Source organism: Ailuropoda melanoleuca, chromosome 8 (assembly GCF_002007445.2).
Source record: "Ailuropoda melanoleuca isolate Jingjing chromosome 8, ASM200744v2, whole genome shotgun sequence".
Taxonomy (NCBI): Eukaryota; Metazoa; Chordata; class Mammalia; order Carnivora; family Ursidae; genus Ailuropoda; species Ailuropoda melanoleuca.
The window spans coordinates 61,556,557-61,579,832 of NC_048225.1; the positions used below are offsets into that span (position 1 = coordinate 61,556,557).

At 39.4% G+C, this 23,276-nt stretch overlaps 1 protein-coding gene across 2 annotated transcripts in view; it reads left to right on the forward strand.

The window, feature by feature from the left end:
- Positions 1-23,276, forward strand: part of SWAP70 (switching B cell complex subunit SWAP70) — a 69,697-nt gene that overhangs the window by 17,958 nt on the left and 28,463 nt on the right. For both annotated transcript variants that reach the window (XM_034666546.1, XM_034666545.1), the window contains exons 2-3: positions 7,179-7,319; positions 18,696-18,869. In XM_034666546.1, coding sequence (XP_034522437.1) covers positions 7,179-7,319; positions 18,696-18,869 — 315 coding nt within the window. The remainder of the gene's footprint in view (positions 1-7,178; positions 7,320-18,695; positions 18,870-23,276) is intronic.

Here is a 23,276-nt window from a genome sequence, read left to right on the forward strand (position 1 = left end):
ATCTTTTTTTTTTTTTTTAATTTATAAGAGTAATTTGAATATTGGAGCTATCAGCCTTCTTTTGTTTGTTTCTTTGTGGTGTCTCTTTTTAAAGGGAAATTTAAAAAAATGTTGTGGTCAATTTTGTTGATATTTTCTGTTTGATTTCTGAAGAGGGCTAAGTTGATTAATTGCCTGAAATACTTATTAAAGGTGGTTCATTTAGAATGAAATCCAGTGGCATTTACTGTAGGTAGTTTAATGGCGTATAGTCTGTAGAGAACATCACAGCAGGTGGTTTTGATTTAGATATCCGGCCTTAATCTGTCCATAAGTGTTGGGCTCCTGTGAGGAATATAGAATACAACTATTGGGCAAGGTTCCGTCCCTCACTGAGCTGCAGTTAGGTATTTGAGATACTGCTAGCATGTGAAACAATTAATTTAGTTGCTGAGTAGGAGTTCAGTGGACAGGAGGGCCAGTAAAGGTTTCCTAGAGTTTATGGAGAATGACCCAGTCTTGAAGGATGTAACTAGGCAGAAGGGAATGTTTCTGGCACCCCACTTTTGTGAGACAGGCAGATAGGAGACTTGGGTTCTCATCGCTGTTTTGTTATTAATCAGTGTATGACTTAGAGCAAGTCTCAGGCCCCAGTCTTTTTATCTATGAAATAAGGAGACAGGAGTAGGATATTTCCTAAGATTGTTGTCATTAGTAAAATATTATAGTTTTACTGTTAAAAGAGAATTTTCTAAGGATTTGTTCAGCATTTATAGAAATCCTTCTGCCTTCTGGATAGCATGTGAAGTGCTGTGGGAATGCAAGGATAGGTAAGACATGGGCCATTCTTTCAGAAATTCACAATCTTGGGAGAGAAAAATCATGTGTGGTAGTGTAAAATAAAAAGTACAGAGTGCTTGGGAAATGCAGAGTGAGGAAAGACCACCTTGATTTTCGGTGGTGGAGGCTTCTGAAAGGGATAGCATTTATGTTAGGTAGAAATGGAGGTATAGGGGTGGTTGGAGCAAAGGCCTGGAGCGAAGAGGTATGGTACAGGGTTTGTGTATGGTACAGTGAGTAAACTTGTTCGGTGGGCTTCGTATGTTTGGTACAGAGGGGTAGGAAGAAACACTAGAAAGCTAAAGAGAGCCTGACTTGTCGAGTGACTTAAATAGAGGGCTGAGATACTTACTTGGTTTTTACTTCCGAAGGCTTTTGATGAATTTTAGATGAGGGTATAATGTGACATTAGCAGCATTTTAAGATTAATTTGGTAAGGGGCGCCTGGGTGGCTCAGTCGTTTAAGCGTCTGCCTTGGGCTCAGGTCATGATCCCAGAATCCTGGGATCGAGCCTCACATGGGGCTCCCTGCTCAGCGGGGAGTCTGCTTCTCCCTCTGCCTCTACTACTCCCCCTGCTTGTGCTCTCACTCTGTCTCTCAAATAAATACATAAAATCTTTTAAAAGATTATTTGGTGAAAGAGTCTAGGATGGTGATTGCATTTAGGGACTGAATCAGTATTGACTTGGAGATTTCTGAGGCTGAATACAGTGAAGATAATTTAAGAGAAAGCAAGCAAGACTTAAATAGTGATAAGCCGGATGAAAGGAGATTGTCAGGAAAGGGAAAATGACTCTATGTGGTAAGGGGCAGGACTTCTATTAAGACAATGCTCTTAAGGCAGGGCATAGTACTGGTAGGAAATTGGTCATTCTGGTTCATTGTTAGGAAGAGTTTTCTGGTAATTCGCCATTAGCTTGAAATTTTATAAATCAGACAGGAATTTCTTTTTTTTTTTTTTTTAAAGATTGCTTATTATGAATTATAATTCTATAATTGTGTTCGTTCAGATAAGCTTGTTGGAATAGAGATCCCCACCCCCCTTTCTTCAGTGTTGAAGTTTGCCCATTACGCACATCCTGTAAAGGGAAACTGTGTGACTTGTGGGAGGGCACATTTCAGAGAACCTTTATAATCTCTACGTCTTTGGGAGAGAGGAGGGTAAACATGATGCACTCATGTGTGTTAAAATACTGTTTAGTTGTTCATCATCCTTGATTTTGTTTTCATGATAGTTGGAGTAAAATGCTTAAAAAGGGTGAATGGCAAACCACTGAACGGAACAGACCAACGAACAGGGCTCATGCAGCTAGCCATCTCTTGTCAGCAAAGGTCCTGCAGAGGCAATAGTAGAGAGATGGGCTATTGGCATGGATGTGGATCTTTTATTGTAGTAACAATAGTTTATTCTTCAAATCAGGGGAATGAGAGCAAAGTTGCTTAGCAATCATGTGGGCGCCGAAAGAATGGCCTTTGGAGGAGCAGACATTTGAAGTGGGATAAATTCAACTTTTTTGAGACACTTGCCAACACTCTGATTAGAGTGATTCAGGGGCAGTCCTTATACAAATGAAGAACTTGCAGCTCTTTGATTGTTTTTGTCCTGATCTGCTTTCCAGCTTCCTCATTTGGAGAGGCTAGTGTCTCTTGGAACTGGTTCCCCCAAAGGTGGGTGCTAGCAGATGGGGGCTTCCTGAGAGAGAATGGTCCCAGAGTTCTAGGAATATCTCGTTCTTCACCACTGGATTTAACTTGACTCCACAAAATAGTGCCAGCCCCCTTATTGGGTCCTGGAGAACTGACTAGATAGGGCTAGGGGAGCACCAGTCCATCACTGCACCCTATCTACAGCATGCATACGTGGCCGCGGGGTCATAGGGCTCTCTGTTCTTCCAGAAAGAGAGGGAAAGTGGCACATGTGGAAAGGGCATCAGAGCAGGAGGCTTGGGTTCTAGTCCCAGTTTCATTACACATAGAATTCTGTGATTTGGGGCACATCTCCTAATCTCTGACTCAGCCTCTTCATCTGTAGAATAGCAATAATACCTACTTTTCCCAGGGGCAAGACTAAAACCAACCAAAGGATGATGCAAGTCTACTCTGAAAAGCATAAACTACTGTACAAGCTTATGGAGTGTTTACTTCTTGTTAATAGTTTATATTCTGGCCTTTAAGATTTTGGTTTCTTTATACATTTTATTTTTTATTAAAAAAAACTTGAGATACTGTTTAGGCTTTTAAAAAATTGCTGCTGTTTTTTTTTTTTTTTTAAGATTTTATTTATTTATTTGAGAGAGAAAGAGACCACAAGAGCACGGGCAGAAGGAGAAGCAGACTCCTCGCTGAGTGGGGAGCCCAATGCGGGGCTCAATCCCAGGACCCTAAGATCATGACCTGAGCTGAAGGCAGACACTTAACTGAGCCCCCCAGGCGCACCCGCCTCCCACCTTTTAAAAATATTTTATTTATTTATGCTGATAAAAATTTTTGAAAAGTTTTAAAGATAGCACACTTTTTTTTGTTCTCTTTTAGTAACAAAACCTTTTCAGATATCTGTTATTCAGTTTATTTTGTTTGATGAAGAATTACCCATTCTAAGCCGTATTAACAACAAAAAAAGCTGAATTTATGATCGAATTATAGCTCTTTTGCTGAATTCATAAAACGAGTTCGGGTTTACAGTTAAGGATTGGGCTTTAAAAATTTTTTTTTAGAAGCAGGTTTAACACCTTATTCTGCAGTGAGGATGCTGAGACTGAGCAAATAGGTAGCAAAACATTCAGCCATTATAAAACGGTAAGTGGCAAACCACCGAACAGGAACAGACTGCATGAGCAGGGCTGGCGCTCACATCTCCTCTAGGCCCTTATTGCTGTTAAGTACTGTCTCCCTCACAGTTTGTTTAACTAAATAAAGATAAAGGCAGTTAAGAAAATTGTCACTGAGTTCAGCTGTACCTCTGTTTAACAAACGTGGTGTGTACTTGTCCACGGCTGAAGTCTGGAGTTGATTCTAACCCTTCTTTAGTAGGTCACTGAACTGAGCTAAGCACCTACACATACAAAGAGCGTTGTTGACTTCAGAGAACTAAAACCATGGTGTTCTTACTACTAGAGAGTGTTGGACCTGGGATTACAAAACCCGAATTCTAGTCTCAGTTCTGCTAAGTAACCTTAGTTAAAAACAAAACAAATCATATTTTATCTCTTCGAGCCAGTACTCACCATCTGTAAGATGAGGAGGATGACGATATGGCACCCAAAGCCCCTGCCAGGACTTCAGTGGGAAGGTCTGTGAAACCTGAAGGTAGAGAAAGAGGGGTGTGGGAGAGATTGGGGTCTCCTTTTTGTCCTCTGAGGTGTTTGCATTAATCGGCTACTTTTCTCATGTTATTCCCCTGTCTGAAAGCCTGCCAATTGCCCTTTCCTGTCCAAAAAGCTCTCATTATTTTAAGGCCTAGGTTACATTTCACTTCCTCTATGAAGTCACTTTATCACACATTGTTTCTCTTTTCTGAACTCATTGATTGTCCTTACATCTCACTTATCTGTTAATCATGGTACACTGCTGTGGAATATGCCTTCCTTTTATACCTATCTCTAGAGAGTAGATTAATGTAAAAGAAAAAATGTAGACTTCAAAGATAGATTTAGCTGTGTGATTTTAGGTCAGCCGCTTTTTAAAAAATACATGTTTAATTTTTTAAATAGGTAGAACATTTTCGAATAGGTAAAATTTTTTTTCAAACTTAAGAAAAAGGGGAGGTGCAGTGAAAAGTCTTCTCCCTCAGGTCTCCCACCAAGGTAGTCTTTCCCCTACTGTTATTAGTTTCTTATATATTCTGCTAGAGTTTCTTTCTTCCTTTCTTCCTTTCTCTTTCTTTCTTTTTTTTTCTTTCTTTCTGAAACAGAACCTTTATTTATTTTATTTTAATTTTTATTAATTTGTCAGAGAGAGAGAGCACACAGTTGGGGGAGTGGCAGGCAGAGGGCAAAGCAGGCTCCCTGCCGAGCCAGGAGCCCGATGTGTCACTCGATCCCAGGACCCTGGGATCATGACCTGAGCTGAAGGCAGATGCTCAACCGACTGAGCCACCCAGGTGCCCCTCTGCTAGAGTTTCTTATTTTTTATTTTCTTTTTCTTTTACATAAAAGATGGCACACTAAACATAATCTTAAGCATATTGCTTTTTTCACTTAACTTATCTTGGAGATATTTTCATATTACCACACAGTGAGCTCTTTATTGTTCTTAACGTTTTATGAATGCACCATAATTTAACCAGTGGTTGGGAATTTTTACTTGATTGAAGTCCCAAATGATTTCAGATTTGAATGACCTTTGAGCCTTATCTGAGAAAATTGCTCCTTATTTCTCTAAACTTGTATTTCTGTAGTACATTACAAGTTTTAAGCACTTTACGTTCTTGAAATTGACCCTCACAAAACCTCTTTGGAAGTAGATAATTACCCTGTTAGTTTTACTAGGTAAATAGAGAAAGGAAATATCTATTTAGGTTTTTGCTGACTGTGGTGCAAGATTCTTCAGCAAAAGCTCTACCGTGCTCTTTTCATGTGCTCCACTATTGGCAAATAGAGGTCTTGCTTGAGAAACACAGCCTGCTTTGTAGGGGCTGATAAAAGTCTTCATTACTTCATTTATAACCATTTGTGAATTTACTTCCTTACTTTACCTACTTCCTTAAAACCAGTAGAGCATGTAGAAAAGGATCTCCACATAAACGAAGCTTTGAGAAACAAAACAAATATAGAGAGAAGATATGCAAATATTCTGTTTATAGGTTACTTTTTTTTTTTTTTTTAAAGATTTTATTTATTTATTTGACAGATAGAGACAGCCAGCAAGAGAGGGAACACAAGCAGGGGGAGTGGGAGAGGAAGAAGCAGGCTCATAGCGGAGGAGCCTGATGTGGGGCTCGATCCCATAACGCCGGGATCACGCCCTGAGCCGAAGGCAGATGCTTAACCGCTGTGCCACCCAGGCGCCCCTAGGTTACTTTTTTTTAATCTTCAAAAATCGTAACTGAAATATGTGTATACAGAAAAAAGTGACTTGCTTAATGGTATTGAAAGTTTCGTTGAGACGAATGTGGTTCTTCTAGTGATTAAATGTGTAGGGCTGAGTATAAGAGTATCAGGTGGGCCCCAGAGTCTCTTGCTGGTAATATTTTAACCTGGGATTTAACATCTGGTAGGATTCTCTGTTAAAGCCAGTACAGCCTGAGCTATGAAATTGACCTTTTTAAAACGCACGAATGAAATGGGGGGGGGTTAAGTTTTAAAATTTTAATTTAATGCAAAATGAGATTAGTACTCAGACCAAATTGCTAATTGAACTGCCTGAGTGTTAAAGTATGTATTAGGTTATGCCAAAACCAGTAATACTTTATATACGGAATGCGAATTTTCTACAGAAGACTTTCAACCATTTTGGTGACTTCTGAGATACTTTTGCAATTAATTTTTCTCCTATTTCTAAACCAGGCCCTTGATTTCTTTTCTCTTTTTATATTTATGTTCTTTTAGACTCATGCTGAAAACGTAGCCTAGTATCCTAGAATTTTAGAGGTATTTGGACACTTAGAGATTGCTAATTAATATTTGGTACCTTTGTATATTAACTTGCCCCTTTGCGTGGAACAAGTGAGAACACTGGAGCCCAGAGAGGTGTGATTGGCCCTGGTCACTTTGTCCAGAACCCTCGGCTGCAGCTGCCCAGTTCCATGTTCTTTCTCTTACAGCTCTATCTGATCGACACTGCTCTACCTGGGGAGAAGTTTAATTTTGGAAAACATCCTCTTGTGCTTTCCCCCTTTTTTCTTTCTAATGTGGGCCAAGTAATAAAAAACTACAAGGAATATTATAGTCACAGATATTTAAACATTTTTTTAAAGTATAGTTGACACATAGTATACATTGGTTTCAGGTGTACAGCGTAGTGATCAACTTCTCTGTATGTCATACTGTGCTCACCACAAGCATAGCTACCGTCTGTCACCATACGCGCTATTACAGTGTCATTAACTGCATCCCCTGTGCCGCTCCCTTTATTCCTGTGTAGTGTCTTAGATCTTGCACGGAGCCGGCTCATTGTAGGCACGGAGAAGAGACTTGTTTGGAGTGAACCAGAACTGGGGAGGGGAGTGAACCAGAACTGGGGAGGGGATGAGGGAACAACCAAGTGAGGAGCAGGCAGCCAAGCAGTACTCACCCCATATTTGTTGGCTTACTCCCCATCTTTCTCTCCCGAGGGCGGGGAGCAGCCGGTTGTGTTCAGACAGTGAAGCTGCCATGTGTTGGTTAGCGGATGCCTTTAAACTACTTTCTTTCCCCCTTAGGTCCTTTCCCATAACCTGTGCACGGTGCTGAAGGTTCCACATGACCCTGTTGCCCTTGAAGAGCACTTCAGGGATGATGATGAAGGGCCTGTCTCCAATCAGGGCTACATGCCATATTTAAACAAGTTCATTTTGGAAAAGGTATGCTTTTAATGTCTTTTTGTTTATAACGTTGTTTGATTTGCACATTTCAGGTGGGCCCCAGAGCCTCTTGCTGGTAAGCTCAATAAGGAGTTCGGGTGTGAGGCATCAGGAGGATAAATCGGAAAGGAAAGAAAGAATGGGAGACTGACATTTCCTATTTCTTCCTCTTCTCCACTGTCTTCTAAAACTTGGTTTGGTATTTTACAACTTGGCTCATTTTTTGAGATTAAGAGCTGTATTTTGTATTAGTCTATAGTGTCTTCTCAGAGTGCTTTTTTTTTTTTCCCCTAAATTCTGGTTCCACATGTACTGGCAATAATTGTTAAAACATGGGTATGTTAGGGGCGCCTGGGTGGCACAGTCGTTAAGCGTCTGCCTTCGGCTCAGGGCGTGATCCCAGCGTTCTGAGATCGAGCCCCACATCAGGCTCCTCTGCTGGGAGCCTGCTTCTTCCTCTCCCACTCCCCCTGCTTGTGTTCCTTCTCTCGCTGGCTGTCTCTCTGTCAAATAAATAAATAAAATCTTAAAAAACAAAAAAAACACATGGGTATGTTAGGGTAAAATGTGAATACCAAAGGTGATGTTAATTATCTTTACTAAATAGCTGTTGTACAGCAAAGTTTTCATCACAGACTTTCCAGGGTACCACTCAGATGCTTCCTCTGGGGTATATTATGAGTAAAGATGCTGCAAAGACCTATTACGTGTTTGGAAGCCAAATATAACCTATTGGCATTGCTGCCATGTTCAGTTTCTCTTTTGGTTTGGATAATTAAAAATTGACACAAGAAGGTGTTGAATTTAATGTACTTCTGTTTTTTTCCAGAAGAAAATAATCCAAACTGATGGCATCTTCAAATAATTTTAAAAAATTGGTGATTAAAAAATTATTAAAGGTTGCAAATGCTTATTAAATAGGCAATTAATACAAAAATATATGAAATAAAAAGTGAACGTCTCTTTATTCTATCTAGTCTCCTCTCCAGGAGTAACCACTCTTAACAGTTTGGTGAATATCTTTGCAGATCTTTTTAAATATATACATGCAAACACACCACTACATAATACATTGTGTTTTGTTTCCATATAGCTAAGATCATGCTATACATAAAGTTCTTCAAATTGTTTTTTTTAAGATGTATTAACTTAAGACATTCATATTAAGATGAACGATGTATTAGTATCATTTTTCCATATTGTGTACACTTAGTTTAGATATGAAGGTAATCATATATTCACATGAATGGGTGGGAAATTCCTGCTTTTGCCTACTTATGACACCAAGCATGAAATTTTTGGGTGTATTTTAAAAATGCCTTTCAAAAAGTGACAGGGATACTACTTTAAAATTAAAAGTAAAATACATTTAGGGGGACCTGGCTGGCTAAGTCTTGATCTTGGGGTTGTGGGTTTGAGCCGCATGTTGGGTGTAGAGATGACTTAAATAAATAAATTAATTAAAAAAATTTAAAACTATATGTTCCCATCACCTAAACACCACAACTATTTACATATTTTTTCCTATGGCTTCTTTGGATTTTTATTGCTGTATATGTATACATTTTTTGTAGTTTAGTGTCTTTATAATAGTAATGTACGTACAGCAATTAAAATTTATGATAATAAGTTAAGTTAGTACTTTGGAAGATGTCAAAATGTTGGTGAGAGTTCTTTAAAAAAAAAATCTCATGTTTTAGGGGCACCTGGGTGGCTCAGTCGGTTGAGCATCTGCCTTCTGCTCAGGTCCTGATCCCAGGGTCCTGGGATCGAGCCCTGCGTTGGGCTCCCTGTTCAGCTCCCTGCCGCTCGCCCTGCTTGTGCTTTCTCTCTCTGTCAAATAAATAAATAAGATCCTAGGAAAATAAAAAATCGCATGTCTTTCAGAAATTTTATTGCAAAGGTTGTCAAGATTACAGTGTGTTCATTTATGTAGTATTCTTTATACCTATGTCTGTTATTCCATATCAGCCTCACAGTATAATTTTGTGTTTGTTTTATGTGTATATGTGTTAAATGTTTTTTAAGTATTTCCTGCAGGGATGATAACATTGCTTTGATCATGCCTAATAATTGGGGAAAAAAAGAGAAATCATACCATAATGAAGTGTAAGATTTAATAAGGCCCACAGAAGCCACAAATTGTGTGATTCCATTTATATGAAATGCCCTAAATAGGCAAACACATAGAGATAAAAAGTAGATTAGTGGTTGACAGAGGTTGAGGGGAGGTGGGAATGGTGAGTAACTACCAATGGGCTTGTGGTTTCTTTTTGGGATGATGAAAATGTTCTAGCATTAGATAGTGATGGTGGTTGCAAAACTTTGTGAATGTATTAAAAACTATTGAATTGTACACTTTAAAGTGCAAATTTTATGGCATGTAAATTATATTTCAATAAAAAATGTTTAGGGGTGCCTAGTTATTGGGTATATAGGGGAAGGGGGAGTGGCTTAAAAGCTATTCTGACAAATCTCAGACTCTATCAGGCTCTAGTTCGCTTAGATTTTTTCTCAAAAATTTTAAGATGAGTTTTTTTCTTTTTAATTAGTATCTGGTGTTCTTTAGTGTTCATTTTTATCACTTTTTCCCCAGGTGGTTTTAGAGATTTTCTGTCTTTGCCTGGGAGAATTATTCTGAAGGCCTTGGGACTAAGAGATAAATTATGTTGAAATTCATTTTCTAAAAAGTAATTTTTCTGTTTGATTTCTATATTTGCTTCTTCAGAGATAATCATATTCCTGTTGTTCTTCACGTTGATAGAATTTATTTTCACCTTTCCTGAGGCATCGAATGATTAATATGCCTGTGTTCTTGTATCAAATAATTTGTCTTCCCCGAGTGCTAACTTTTTTTTTTGCTTATTTGTTAAATTCCTTCTTTAGTAAAGAATGGAATTCTGTAAACATTTAGGAAGAATGTTTTTGTGAGCCTCCCCTCTCTTTTTTTTGCAAAGAGACCTTATACCTGGATTATCTGACAGTGAATAATTGAAGAAAGCAATATATTGTTACCTTTTTACTCCTGAGCCCCAATAGACCATACCAAAAGCTAGTCCTGCTTCAGCATATTTAGGTGGCAATCGAATTCTTTCATGAGATTTAATAGCCTGTTAGGCTTTTGGGTCTGAATCTTGTCAGTTCTTTTCCCTGATGCCACATGTTAAGGGTTGGTCTGAACCATTATGATTAAAACCAACACTCATTGGCAAGATGCCAAGTCTTGTTGGGGAATCTGCTGCTTTTCTAGCGTAATCCTTTTCCTTTTGGTTTTTTGGAAACAAACATACACGTGGAAGAAAAACAGAAGGAAATCTTTCAGTTCAATATAATGTCCTTTCTCTAGAGTTTAGTAACCTCTGCATTGTTTTTCTAGTCTGACATACCAAATGTTTGCTGTTCATGTCAGTTCTAATTCCTCCATAAAAGGAGGTTTCGAATTTCTGTTATTTGAATCCGTATACCATCAGCAATCAAAATGTCTTCAAGTGGGTGCCTAACAACCGTCATTTATAGGAAGTCCTACTGCTCTTAACTACCCAAAACCATGTTTTTGTACAGTTCTTTTTTTTTGTCCTTTAGCCTGTGTTATTTTTTCTTTCATTGTTGCTTAAGAGTTATATAGTATTATTTTGGCACAATGGCCCAATTGGACTCTACATTTTCGCCATATTTGTGAAGTCATACAGCACTAAAAATTTTTTTTTAATTTTAATTTTTTGAGAGAGAGAGTGTGTGCGTTTGAGGTGGGGGTGGTGTTGAGGAGGGACAGAGAGAGAGAGAGGGAGAGAATCTTAAGCAGGTGCCAGGCCCATCGTAATGCCTGATGTGGGGCTTAATCTTGTGATGCTGAGATCATGACCTGAGTGGAAATCAAGAGTTGGACACTTAACCGACTGAGCCACCCAGGTGCCCAGCGCTAAAAACTTCTGGTGAGTAAAGAGGTTAAATGCTGAAAACTGTGGATGACTTTATGCCATTGAGTACTGTGGCCAGCGATATAAATCTAAGAGTTATATAGTTTAAAGAAACACTGTTTTTTAAAAGAAAAGCCTTATTGGGATATTCATATGCCATGCAATTTAATTATTTAAAGTGTATAATTCAGTTGGCTCTTGGTGTAATCACTTTTTTTTTAAATGGTTTTATTTATTAATTTGTCCGAGAGAGAGAGAGCACACAAACGGGGGGGGGGTGCAGGGCGCGGCAGGCAGAGGGAGAAGCAGGCTTCCCACCGAGCAAAGAGTCCGATGTGGGACTCCATCCCAGGACCCTGTGCTGAAGGCAGACGTTTAATTGACTGAGCCACCCAGGCATCCCAATCACTTAAAAAAAAAAAAAAAGATTTATTTGTGTATTTTAGAGAGAGAGAGAGCAAGTGTGATGGGGGAAGGGGCAGCAAGAGAGGGAGATAGGTAGACTCACGGCTGAGTGGGGAGCCTGACACAGGGCTCAGTCCCAGGATTCCGAGATCATGGCCTGAGCTAAAACCAAGAGTCTGATGCTTTACCCACTGGGCCACCTAGGCGCCCTGGCAGAGTCACTTTTTTGTGCAACCATCACTACATTCAATTTTAGAATATTTTCCTCACCTTCCTTCAAAAAAACCTATGCATTAGCACTCACTCTCTCCTTCCCCACACTCCTAAGAAACCGCTAATCTACGTTATGTCTCTATGGATTTGCCTGTTCTGGGCCTCATACAAATATGAGGCGTTTTGTGTCTGCCTTCTTTCATTTCGCATGTCTTCAAAATTCATCTGCATTGCTGCATGTAGTGGTACCTCATTCCTTTTGATGGCTGAATATTTCATTATGGTTCTGCTACATTTTGTTTGCACATTCATCAGGTTATGAACATTTGTGTCGTTTCCATCTTTTGGTTATTGTTGATTTGCTCTGAGCATTCGTTCATGTTCAAGTTTTTTTTTTTTATGAAATTTTATATTTATTTATTTATTTATTTATTTTTTAAAGATTTTATTTGTTTATTTGACAGAGTTAGAGACAGCCAGCGAGAGAGGGAACACAAGCAGGGGGAGTGGGAGAGGACGAAGCAGGCTTATAGCAGAGGAGCCTGATGTGGGGCTCGATCCCGTAACGCTGGGATCACGCCCTGAGCCGAAGGCAGACGCTTAACCGCTGTGCCACCCAGGCGCCCCGATGTTCAAGTTTTTGTGTGGATATACATTTTCAATTCTTTTTAAAATGGTTAATGATGGTACTTAACCTACAGGTGTACTGCCTAGGAATGGAATTGTTGAATCATATGGCAACTCTGTTTATTTTAATTTTTTAAAAAGATTTATTTATTTTAGAGAGAGTACACATGGGGTGGGGAGGGGCAGGAGAGGTAGAGAGAGAGTCAGACTCCCTGCAGGTGGAGCTCGATCCCACAACCCTGAGATCATGACCTGAGCTGAAATCAAGAGTCAGATGCTTAACTGACTGAGCCATCCAGGCACCCCTCTGCTAAATATTTTAAATAAGTGTTCCAATTAATTCTTTATATCAACTCCATGGGTTAAGTACCATCATCACTATCAATTTAAAGACAAAGAAACTGGGCCTTGGGTTACATTACTTGCCTAAGGTCACCCAGCTGCTAAGTGGTATTCAATGACTGTATGATAATTTTGTCCCATGGCTTTATAACTATTCCCTTTTTGGTAGGCTTATATTTTATTTTTATATTTTTCCCACTCTGTAAATAATAGTGACTATCCTAGGTAAATCTTTATCCGACTCTGATTCTCCTTTTAGGATAGATTATTTGAATTAGAATTATTGATGGAAGAGTGTGAATGCTTTCTGAGAAAACAAATTCTACAATCAATTGCCAAAGCATCAAATTGGCCAATTTCCCTGTCTTCTGAGAACTGTCTCTGTGCCACAGGAACTTTAGTCTTGAGCTGGTTTGGATGAAAATTCTAGTTTAGAGAACATGTGAGTTTAGTTTTGTAAATACTTTTAGTACTTTGAGCTAGAATTGAGGTCTATAAATAGCATTGCTATCCTGTATAGATTTTAGTGAAAAGGAAATACATGTTGAAAATGAGAACAACTCTATACATTTCTTTCTAGGATATTTTCTTCCATTTGGATACGTTGAAACCACTGGCAGCCATTATTAGTTTTGCAAAAGATGTGAGACTTTCGATTTATTATGTGTGATATAAACTGGGATTTTGGAGCAGTTTGTAATCTTAGATGAGATTTCTAGACCTTAGATTTCTAGACCTTTTATAGTTAGAACAGACCTTGAGATCTTCTCAATGTACAGATTTATTTTAATTTAGCAAGCATTAAGTATTGAGCCCATACCCTTCAATGGCTTGCTGTTGTTTTTAGGTGAAGCCCAATATCCTTATCGTGGCATACAGGGCCATGTTTGATTTGGCCTCTGCCACCCTCTCCAGCCTCCTTTTCTTCCTCTCCCCTTCTTGTTCCCTTCAGTGCAGTTATGTTGGCCTTCTCTCTGTTCCTCATATTACCCAGACCCTTCCTGCCACAGAGCCTCAGACATGTCGCTTCCTCTGTTGTAAGGCTTCCTGCACCCTTAACATGCATCTAATTCCTGTTCATCCTGTAGGTCTCAGCTTGACTGTCACTTCCTCAGGGAGGTTTTTCCAAGGCGCACACTGCCCTCCCCAGAGCTAACCTGCTGCCCTATAAAGTGTTCTCACAGTATCGCATTTTCCCTTTGTAGCATTTACCACAGTTTTCATCATATAGATGGTTATGTTATTGCTGTATTGTTCGATACCTGATACCCCTCCTGGAGTGTAACGGGCAAGGACTAGTTCACCTTTGTCCTGTGACGGGCAAGGACTAGTTCACCTTTGTCCAACTCTATTGATTGCTTTCATTTTGTGCAGAAGTTTTAAAGTTTGATGTAGTCTTAGTTGTCCATTTTTGCTTTTGTTGCCTGTGCTGTGTCATATCCAAGAAATCATTGCCCATTCCAATGTCATGAAGCTCTTCCCCTGTTTTCTTGTAGGAGTATAGTTTCAGGTCTTACATTTAGATTTTTATTCCATTTTGCATTAACTTTTTTGTATGGTGTAAGGTAAGGGCCCATTTTACTCTGCTGCATGTGGATATTCAGTTTCCCTAGCACCAGTTGTTGAAGAGACTGTCTTTTCCTCGTTGTATAGTCTTGGCATCCTTGTTAAAGGTCATTTGACTCCATATATGAGGGTTTATTTCTGGGCTCTGTTTTACTGGTCTGTATGTCTCTCTCTATGCTAGTACTTTACTATTTTGATTGCTGTAGCTTTGTGATATATTTTGAAATTAGGAAGTATAAGGCTTCCAGTTTTGCTCTTCTTCTTAAGATTATTTTGGCTATTCATGGTCCTTTGAGATTCTGTGTGAATTTCAGCATGATGTTTTCTGTTTCTGAAAAAAAAAAAAATGCCATTAGGATTTTGATAGGGATTGCATCGAATCTGTAAGTTGCTTTGGGTAGTGTGGATATTTTAGCAATAGTAAGTTTTCCAACCCATGAACATGGGAGGTCTTTCCGTTTATTTATATCATCTTTAATTTCTTTCAGTAACGTTTTGTAGTTTTCAATGTACAAGTCTTTTGCCTCCTTGATTAAGTTTATTCCTAAGTATTTTATTCTTTTCGATGCTATGCTAAATGGGATTTTTAAAATTGCTCTTTTAGATTGTTTACACAGCTGATTTTTAAGTGTTGATTTGTATCCTGCATCTTTGCCAAATTTGTTTTATTAGTTCTAATAGGTTTTCTTTGTGGAATCTTTAGAGTTTATACATATAAGAAAGAGCATGTTATCTGCAAACAGGTAGTTTTACTTCTTGCTTTCTGATTTGGATGCCCCTCCCTCCCTCCCTCCCTCCCTTTTTCATCCTCCCTGCTTCTCTTCTCTTCTCTTTTCTTTTCCTTTCCTTTTTCTTTTCCTTTTCCTTTTCCTTTACTTTTTCTTTCTCCTTCTCCTTCTCTTTTCCTTCTTGCCCGCCTGCCTGCCGAATTGCTCTGGCTAGGACTTTCAATATTGTGTTGAATACAAGTGGTGACAGTGAGCATCATTGCCGTGTTCCTGATCCTAGAGGAAAAACTCAGTTTTCCACTGTTGTGTACAATGTTAGCCGTGGGTTTTTCATACCTGATCTCATTTTGTACTTTTAGAAAAATATGTAAATGCTTTCATTTAGTATGTTTTTATCCTTGAGCATGATTAAACTCAAGAATAGTGCATTAAATTTTAGAGGAGGAATGAGCCAGACAATTTATTAAAATTAAGTTATACAGTGGACTTAGATCAAAAAGCTACTGTTTATTTCCTGGGAAAATTTATGGAGAATTTGCTTGGTTTCTGATGCCATTGCAATCTGATTTTTACCCAAACTTCTTGGTTATCTTGAAGGTAACTGGTAACCACNCTGTGAACAATTTCCCCCATTAAGAACAGGCCATACTATTTTTTTTTTTTTAAAGATTTTATTTATTCGACAGAGATAGAGACAGCCAGCGAGAGAGGGAACACAAGCAGGGGGAGTGGGAGAGGAAGAAGCAGGCTCATAGCAGAGGAGCCTGACGTGGGGCTCGATCCCATAACGCCGGGATCACGCCCTGAGCCGAAGGCAGACGCCTAACCGCTGTGCCACCCAGGCGCCCCACCAGTGGTCTTTTCTTAAACAACTCCTTTTTAATCTCTGTACCAATTTGACACTATTGATCAAACTTTCTTAACTGTTTCCTCACTCAGTTTTCATATCTTCGTACTTCTCCTACCAAGTTTGACTGTTCCTTCGGTCATTATAATTCCTCTTCCTCCTCTTGTTTGGTAAATGTCTGTATCCCCTAAGGTTCTGTTTTTTGATCCCATCTCTTTTCTCGATTTATGTTTTCTGTCAGTGATCTCATTGACCATCATGGCTTCAGTCGTCATCAGCATACGGTTGATTCACAGATCTGCCTGACCTCTTAGGCTACATTCCACCTTGTCTTTGGACATCTCCAAGTAAATATCTGCCAGACCTTCAGGATGAAGATGCTCATAATTGAAAACTTTATCTTTCCTTCTCCCTTGTTTTTGTCTCCATCCTGTGACTATTCCCTCAACTTGGTTGGTGTGATGTTTCTGCCATACCTTTGCTCATGCCATCTCCTTTCCTGTCTTTTGAAATACTCTTCCTTGCACTCGTCATATACTTCAAGGTCTGCTTCAAATTCCATCTTTCTGCAAAGTACTAGTCTGGGCAGCCGATGACCTACTCTCATGCTCTGCTCTAAAACCCTTCAATTGGGGGTTTCTTATAGTATGTTTCTTAAAATTACAAAAAAATTTGTAATTTGTCATCACAAAAAATTATCTGTTTGTGATTTGGCGTATATTTGCTTTTCTAGCCAAAAGTCTGGCCTCTCCTTCTCAGGAACCCTATAATTCATCACATAATCCACACACAATCACTTCTTGTTCTTCAGGGTAAGGCTGCATGCTTTTGTGCACATATAATTTCCCCAAAGTGTTTTTTAGGGGTGCGGGTGGATAGAGTTGACGGTGGTAGTCTGTGAATAGATGTCCTCCGTCTACTGAGTTCTGTGGGCAGTTTAGCATAGGAAAGAGACAGCATTTGAGCTTTGATTTAAACTCTAGTTTTGATATTTGTCAGCTACGTGAATTGGTATTCAATTTTTCTGAACCTCTATTTCCTGATCTGTAAAATAGGGACTTTGGCCTTACAAGGCTAATACGAAGTTTAAGTGAGAAACTGCATATAAAATGCCGCACATACACCAAAAGTCTTCATAAATGGTGTTAAAGGAAAAAAAATGAAAAGAAAAAGAAGCTGCAGTGGCAGTTACTGCTTTCCCTTCATGGGATCAACTGTGTGCAGTTGGGGTGTGGGAAATGGTACCAGACTGAGACAGGGTACTGAAGGCAGAGCACAAAGGATATCTTCGTACTCCTGTGTGTCAACCACAAATTCTGAGTAGTGATGAAGAGAAATTTCTCCCTGCTGTCAGTTAGTGACTTCTTCCTTACCATACACATAACACTTTGTTTCTCTCTTTCCAAAAAGAAATGCTTTGTTCATATTGTCCTGCCACCCACTCTGCCTTCTCCAGTACATCTTCCTTATTGTCCCAGAATATGGCTTTTAAAATGCAGGTTGTAAGGGGCACCTGGGTGGATCAGTCAGTTAAGTGTCTGACTCTTGATTTCAGTTCAGGTCCTGATCGGGTCCTGGGATTGAGATATAGCACAACTTTTTTATCCATTCATCTATCGATGGGCACTTAGGTTGTTTCCATGTCTTAGCTGTTGTAAATAATTCTGCTAGGAACATGGAGGTGCAGATATTTTTTTTGAGTTAGCATTTTTGTTACCTTTGGATATATTCCCAGAAGTGGAATTGCTGGATCATATGGCTTTTTTTTTTTTTTTTTTAAATTTGAGGACCCTCCATACTCTTTTCCATAGTGACTACAAACTGTTTGATATTTAAGTACCTTTAGGACTCTACTCTCTTGTCATGTCACTTTTTCTGCAAATCTTCCCCCAGTTCTTAAGATTGGATTAGGGCCTCAGTGTTCCCACAGAACCCTCCGCTTACCACTATTATAGTACTTACCACACTCTATTGTAATTCTTTTGGCATTCCTTGGAGACATGGGCTAGTATTATATTAAGTATCTTTGATTATCCCTGGCAGATAATAATCACTATCTAAATTTTATCTGTTGAATGAGTGAAAAAATGTTGTATTATACATGGTATTGTATTAGAATCTGTGTCTATTGCATATCTGTTTTCCCTAATAAACTGAATATTCTATGAGCAGAGACCAAGTTCTTCATCTTTATATCCTTAATTTGTAGCATAGTACTTAGCTCGTAGTAGATGCTGAGGGAACATTGAATGCATGATTGAATGACTGTATGGCAGGGCTGTCTTTTTAGAATTTCAGATAAAGTTGCTTTTTTTTCTTTTCCAAAAGAAAATGTCTTCTTTGACTATATAGGTGAAGATGAGATATCTGTATGGGGCTCATACTGAGTGATTGACATTCTCCACTTCTCTGTACCAGGGTTGGTAGTTTTATTTAGAAGAGAATGTATACATGTGAAAAAATAACTATTCAACAAGCTAGTATTTTATGTGCCAAGTCAGTGATTTGGATGGATAGATGTTGCTTTAGTGTCAGGCTAAATATAACATTCTTAATTGGGCTTTTGAAAGTGTGGTACACAAGCAAATACTTAGAAAATGGTTATTAGTTAATTGGTTTGGTTAAAATGGAAACCTGTATCTGTTTTACTTGGTTTATATGCTGCTTATTTTGGAATATTTCCTCATTCATTGGAATTTTTTCACTGAAATTTTAACTCATTCTTTTTTAGGTCCAAGACAACTTTGACAAGATTGAATTCAATAGGATGTGTTGGACCCTCTGTGTCAAAAAAAACCTCACCAAGAGTCCCCTGCTCATTACAGAAGAAGATGCATTTAAAGTATGGGTTATTTTCAACTTTTTATCGGAGGACAAGTATCCACTCATTATTGTGCCAGAAGAGGTAAGGTGTGGCTTTGGGAAGTTCTTACGTGGTCATCATAGCATTTAATAGATCTAGCTTGGAAGTATTGTGTTAATTCAGTGTAGATATAGAAGGAGACCTGGGACTAGGGTTTTTGGATCAGAGGCAAAACAGCCTGAATCCAGAAAAGTCCAAAATTCAGTGATTTGGGTCATGTAATACCCCTGGAGATTTGTAGACAGGGTGGGACTTTTCCTCTCTTAATTGCTGTAATTATAGACGAATCCGTCCTCATATCCAGAGTCTTTATTCAGTACAAGTCACAACATAATTTTCTGTCTACTTACATCTTGGCAAAACCAGTATGGCGTTTTAGGAAAGCAGGGCAAAATTGGCTGAGTGACGCTATATGGGAAACATAGAATCCACAATGTTATTCTCATGGCTGTTTCATGTGAGGAAGTAACTACCCTCGTTTCAAAGTCCAGAATGGTGACTTTTTATTGTGCTTTCCAAAGTAAATGAAAAAGGGCATTTGCTTATTCTGACTTATTTTCCCTGAGCTTCCAAAGGTTTAAAAAAAGACAGGAGTAGGGTTTCTGTGCTGTCTTTCTGTGCTGTCTTACTAAAAATTATATATGTAATACATGCATATTATAGTAGTAAATATAGAAAAGACTAATTTGCAGAATTACAATCAGCTGTAGCGCTCCCCTTAAAAGAAATCTGTCATTCTGGGGCGCCTGGGTGGCACAGCGGTTAAGCGTCTGCCTTCGGCTCAGGGTGTGATCCCGGCGTTCTGGGATCGAGCCCCACATCAGGCTCCCTGCTCTGCTAAGAGCCTGCTTCTTCCTCTCCCACTCCCCCTGCTTGTGTTCCCTCTCTCGCTGGCTGTCTCTCTCTCTGTCGAATAAATAAATAAAATCTTTAAAAAAAAAAAAAAAGAAATCTGTCATTCCTTAACTTTCGACAAATGATTTCACCTCTTGAGCTTTAATCTCACCTATAAAATAGGGCTCATCACAATGTTTAAGGGTTAGGAGGTTCTCATTTAAAGGACTTAGTTCAGTACCTGGCATGTAAGATGTACTCAGTAAGTGTGTCAACTCCTGTGACTACTGTTATTGCGTTTTGCACACTAGTCTGCTTTTTTCCTTAGGACAGATTTCCAACAGTGGAATTCTGAATCCTAAAAAACACACTCTCAAGGTATTTGATGAACAAGGCGGAATTGCCTGTCACAAAGGCCGTATGAATATATACTTACCAGAAGCGATTGAGGGGGCCTGTTATTACCCATCCTGCCAATACAGAGTCTAGGCTGTGATTCCTGTGATTCACATTCATGTTAGGAAAATCTGTTTGAAAGTTCATACTGCAATATTTTATCTAAAGTCAGCAAGCATCTATTGACTGCCAACAATAAGCAAGGCGCCAAGAGGAATGCAGAATGGAAAAGATTACTTCCTGCCTTCAAGGAATTTGTAGTCTGCTCAGGGAAAAAAATAAGTCAAGTGTAATTCGAAGCAAAATAGACTACCTGTTATAAGAGACGTGGAAAGGCTGTGCAAATACAGACAAGGGAAAGATTTATTCCAGCTTGGGGGAAGAAAGGAAGGCAGGCTTTGTAAGAGGCAATGTAATCTAATGGGCAAAAGTAAGATCTTAAAGTTTTTCCATAAAGGGCCAGATAATAAATATTGGAAGCTTTGTGGTCCTTTTGGGCCATACTGTCTCTGTTGCAGCTACTTGAATCTGCCATTATGGCAAGAAAGCAGCCATAGGCAGTATGTTGCTATGCTTCAATACCATAGACTTTGAAATGTGAATTTGTGAATTTTATATAATATTCATGGATCATAAAATGTTATTCTTTTTTTTTCCCCTCCCAACCACTTAAAAATGCAGAAACTGTTCTTAGGTCATGGATGTATACAGATCAGATTTGGCTGATGGACTAGAGTTAATTCGTGGACTGTCATTTGCTGTTTCCTGGTTAAGGGCAGGGGTCTGCAGTCAGATTTCCTGGATTTGAATTCTAGCTCTATCTCTGTTCACTAGCCATGTGACTTTGGGAGATTGGCATAGTTTGTTTTTGCTGCAGTTTCTTCAGCTATAGAACAGGGTTAATGCTGGTATCTAGCCCCTGCTGTTCTTGTGAAGATTGGACAAGGAGAATGCCTGGCCCTTGGAAAGTGCTCATTAAATGTTTGCTTTTGTGTTAAGGGGGAAAGTAGCACTTGTGCTGGGCCTTAAAAGATGGGAAGAATTTTGACTAATGGAGAAGAATTCTAGATGGAAGAAACAGTGGACAAGATTATGTAAGTCAGGAAAGCAAAGGGGATGTTCTGAGGTGAGTGAGGTATTCCATTTGTCTGAGTAGCTAGTCAGGACACTTACTTAGAAACAGCTGGATGGACTGATTGAAGCCAGAAAGGGTATTGGGTAGCTCACTGAATTGTCGCGATGGCTGAGAAACCAGGTTTGAATGCTGGCAGTCTGGAACTATACTTGTCACTCCAGTGAGGAAGCACAAGGAAAATGCTGCTGCCACCCCAGGGTAGGGACTGTACTTATGCTGTGGAACGCCTCTGGCCCTGCACAGTTGATGTAGCCTGGAACTCCAATCTTCCTGCAGCTATTCTTGCTACCAGAGAGAATTCTCTGTGCCCACTTTCCAGTTCAGTCAGGTGTTAGCACATCCGATTGGTATGGCCTATGTCAGGTACCATGAGGTAGCTGCGAAGGAGGCCTGTAAAGGCTCCATTTGCATTTTTAGCTTCTATATTGGGAGGTAGGGAATTGCCTGGACATAAGAACGGGATAAGTGCTAGGCAGTCAAAAAGAATGACATATGCCTTTTCTAACTGGAACATGATGGCTGTGAAGAGGAGTGGTAGTAGGTGAGGCTAGAAAGAGTTCTGACTTTATCCTGTAGGCAGTGAGGAACTATGAGCCACAGATGATTTTTAAGCAAGAGAGTGACAAGTAAATAGATGAAATACGGAGAGATGGGAAGTTGAGAGAAGTTAAGTGGTATTTGAGGACTGAAGTATAGTAATGTCAGTGAGAATGGAAAAGAAGGTCAGATGGGAGAGATCTGGAGGTGACAGAACTAAGTTCATAGTGTTTGGCTGTGTAGGACTATGGACAAATTTCAGGCCTGGGCAGTCAGGAAGTAATACAGTGTGGTTGTTTAAAGCATGATCTTTGAAATCAGAGTGCCTGGTTTATTTTTTATTATTTTTTAAATTTTTTAAAAGATTTTATTTATTTAACAGAGAGAGACAGCCAGCGAGAGTGGGAACACAAGCAGGGGGAGTGGGAGAGGGAGAAGCAGGCTCCTAGCAGAGAAGCCTGATGTGGGGCTCGATCCCAGAACGCTGGGATCACGCCCTGAGCCGAAGGCAGACGCTTAACAACTGCGCCACCCAGGCGCCCCCAGACTGCCTGGTTTAAATCCCGACTCCACCACTTTTTGACTATGTGACCTTGAAGAGATTACTTAATCTCTTTGTTTTGGTTTCCCCATCTGTAAAGTGGGGATAACTATTTCATTTATTGGACTCTTTTGAGGACTAAAATAGTTGATGATGTGATGCATTTAATATAATGTCTGGCCCCATAAGTGCTCACCAAATGTGTGTGTGTGTGCATGTGTGCACACACACGCATGTATGAATGAATGACTGGGTGATGAGTAAGTTGGGATATGATAATGGGTTGGGTATATTGGTGTTTCGGGTGGAACATATTTGCGGAGCTGTCCTGTATTCAACTGGAAGTGCACATCTAGGGCTTGTGAGAGGCCCAGACTGGAGACAGAGGTGGTGAAGCCATGGAAGTAGATTAGATCAGGGAGGAAGAAACTTGTGGGAGAAGTGAGGGCTGAGGACAGAACTTGGGACTGTTTTCTGTAGCAGGAAGAGGAAGTAGATTTGGTACAGGAAGCTGAATTGAATAGTCTATAAGGTAGGAGGGAGAACTGGGAGAGCGTTGAGTCATGGGTGCCAAAGAAAGAAAAGTTCTGAGAAGCAGGAAAGTAGTTACTGGCATTAGATGTTAGAGAAAAATTAGAGGGTGATGAGTGAGAAGTTGCCCTTGGTTCTACCAATTAGGTGGTCATTGGTAATCAAGTAGAGCACAGTTTTACTGTAGTGCTGGCAACAGTTTCTTAGTGCTTAGTGACAATAGTGAGGTAATAGTGCATGTATGTTAAGGAGATATAAAGAATAAAATGTGCTATAGAGTCTTGCACACCAAAATTGTCTAGCTTAATACAGAGACAGAAGGGAATGGAATATTGATAGGTGTTGAAAAAGATATACTGATGGCATTTTAAAAACCTAGCTGTTGCTTGGAAGAATTATGCCAATAAAACTTCCAGTATTGTCTTTTAAGACATTTTGTAGTTACTCTGTGTTCTAAATTTATTTGTGTTTTCTT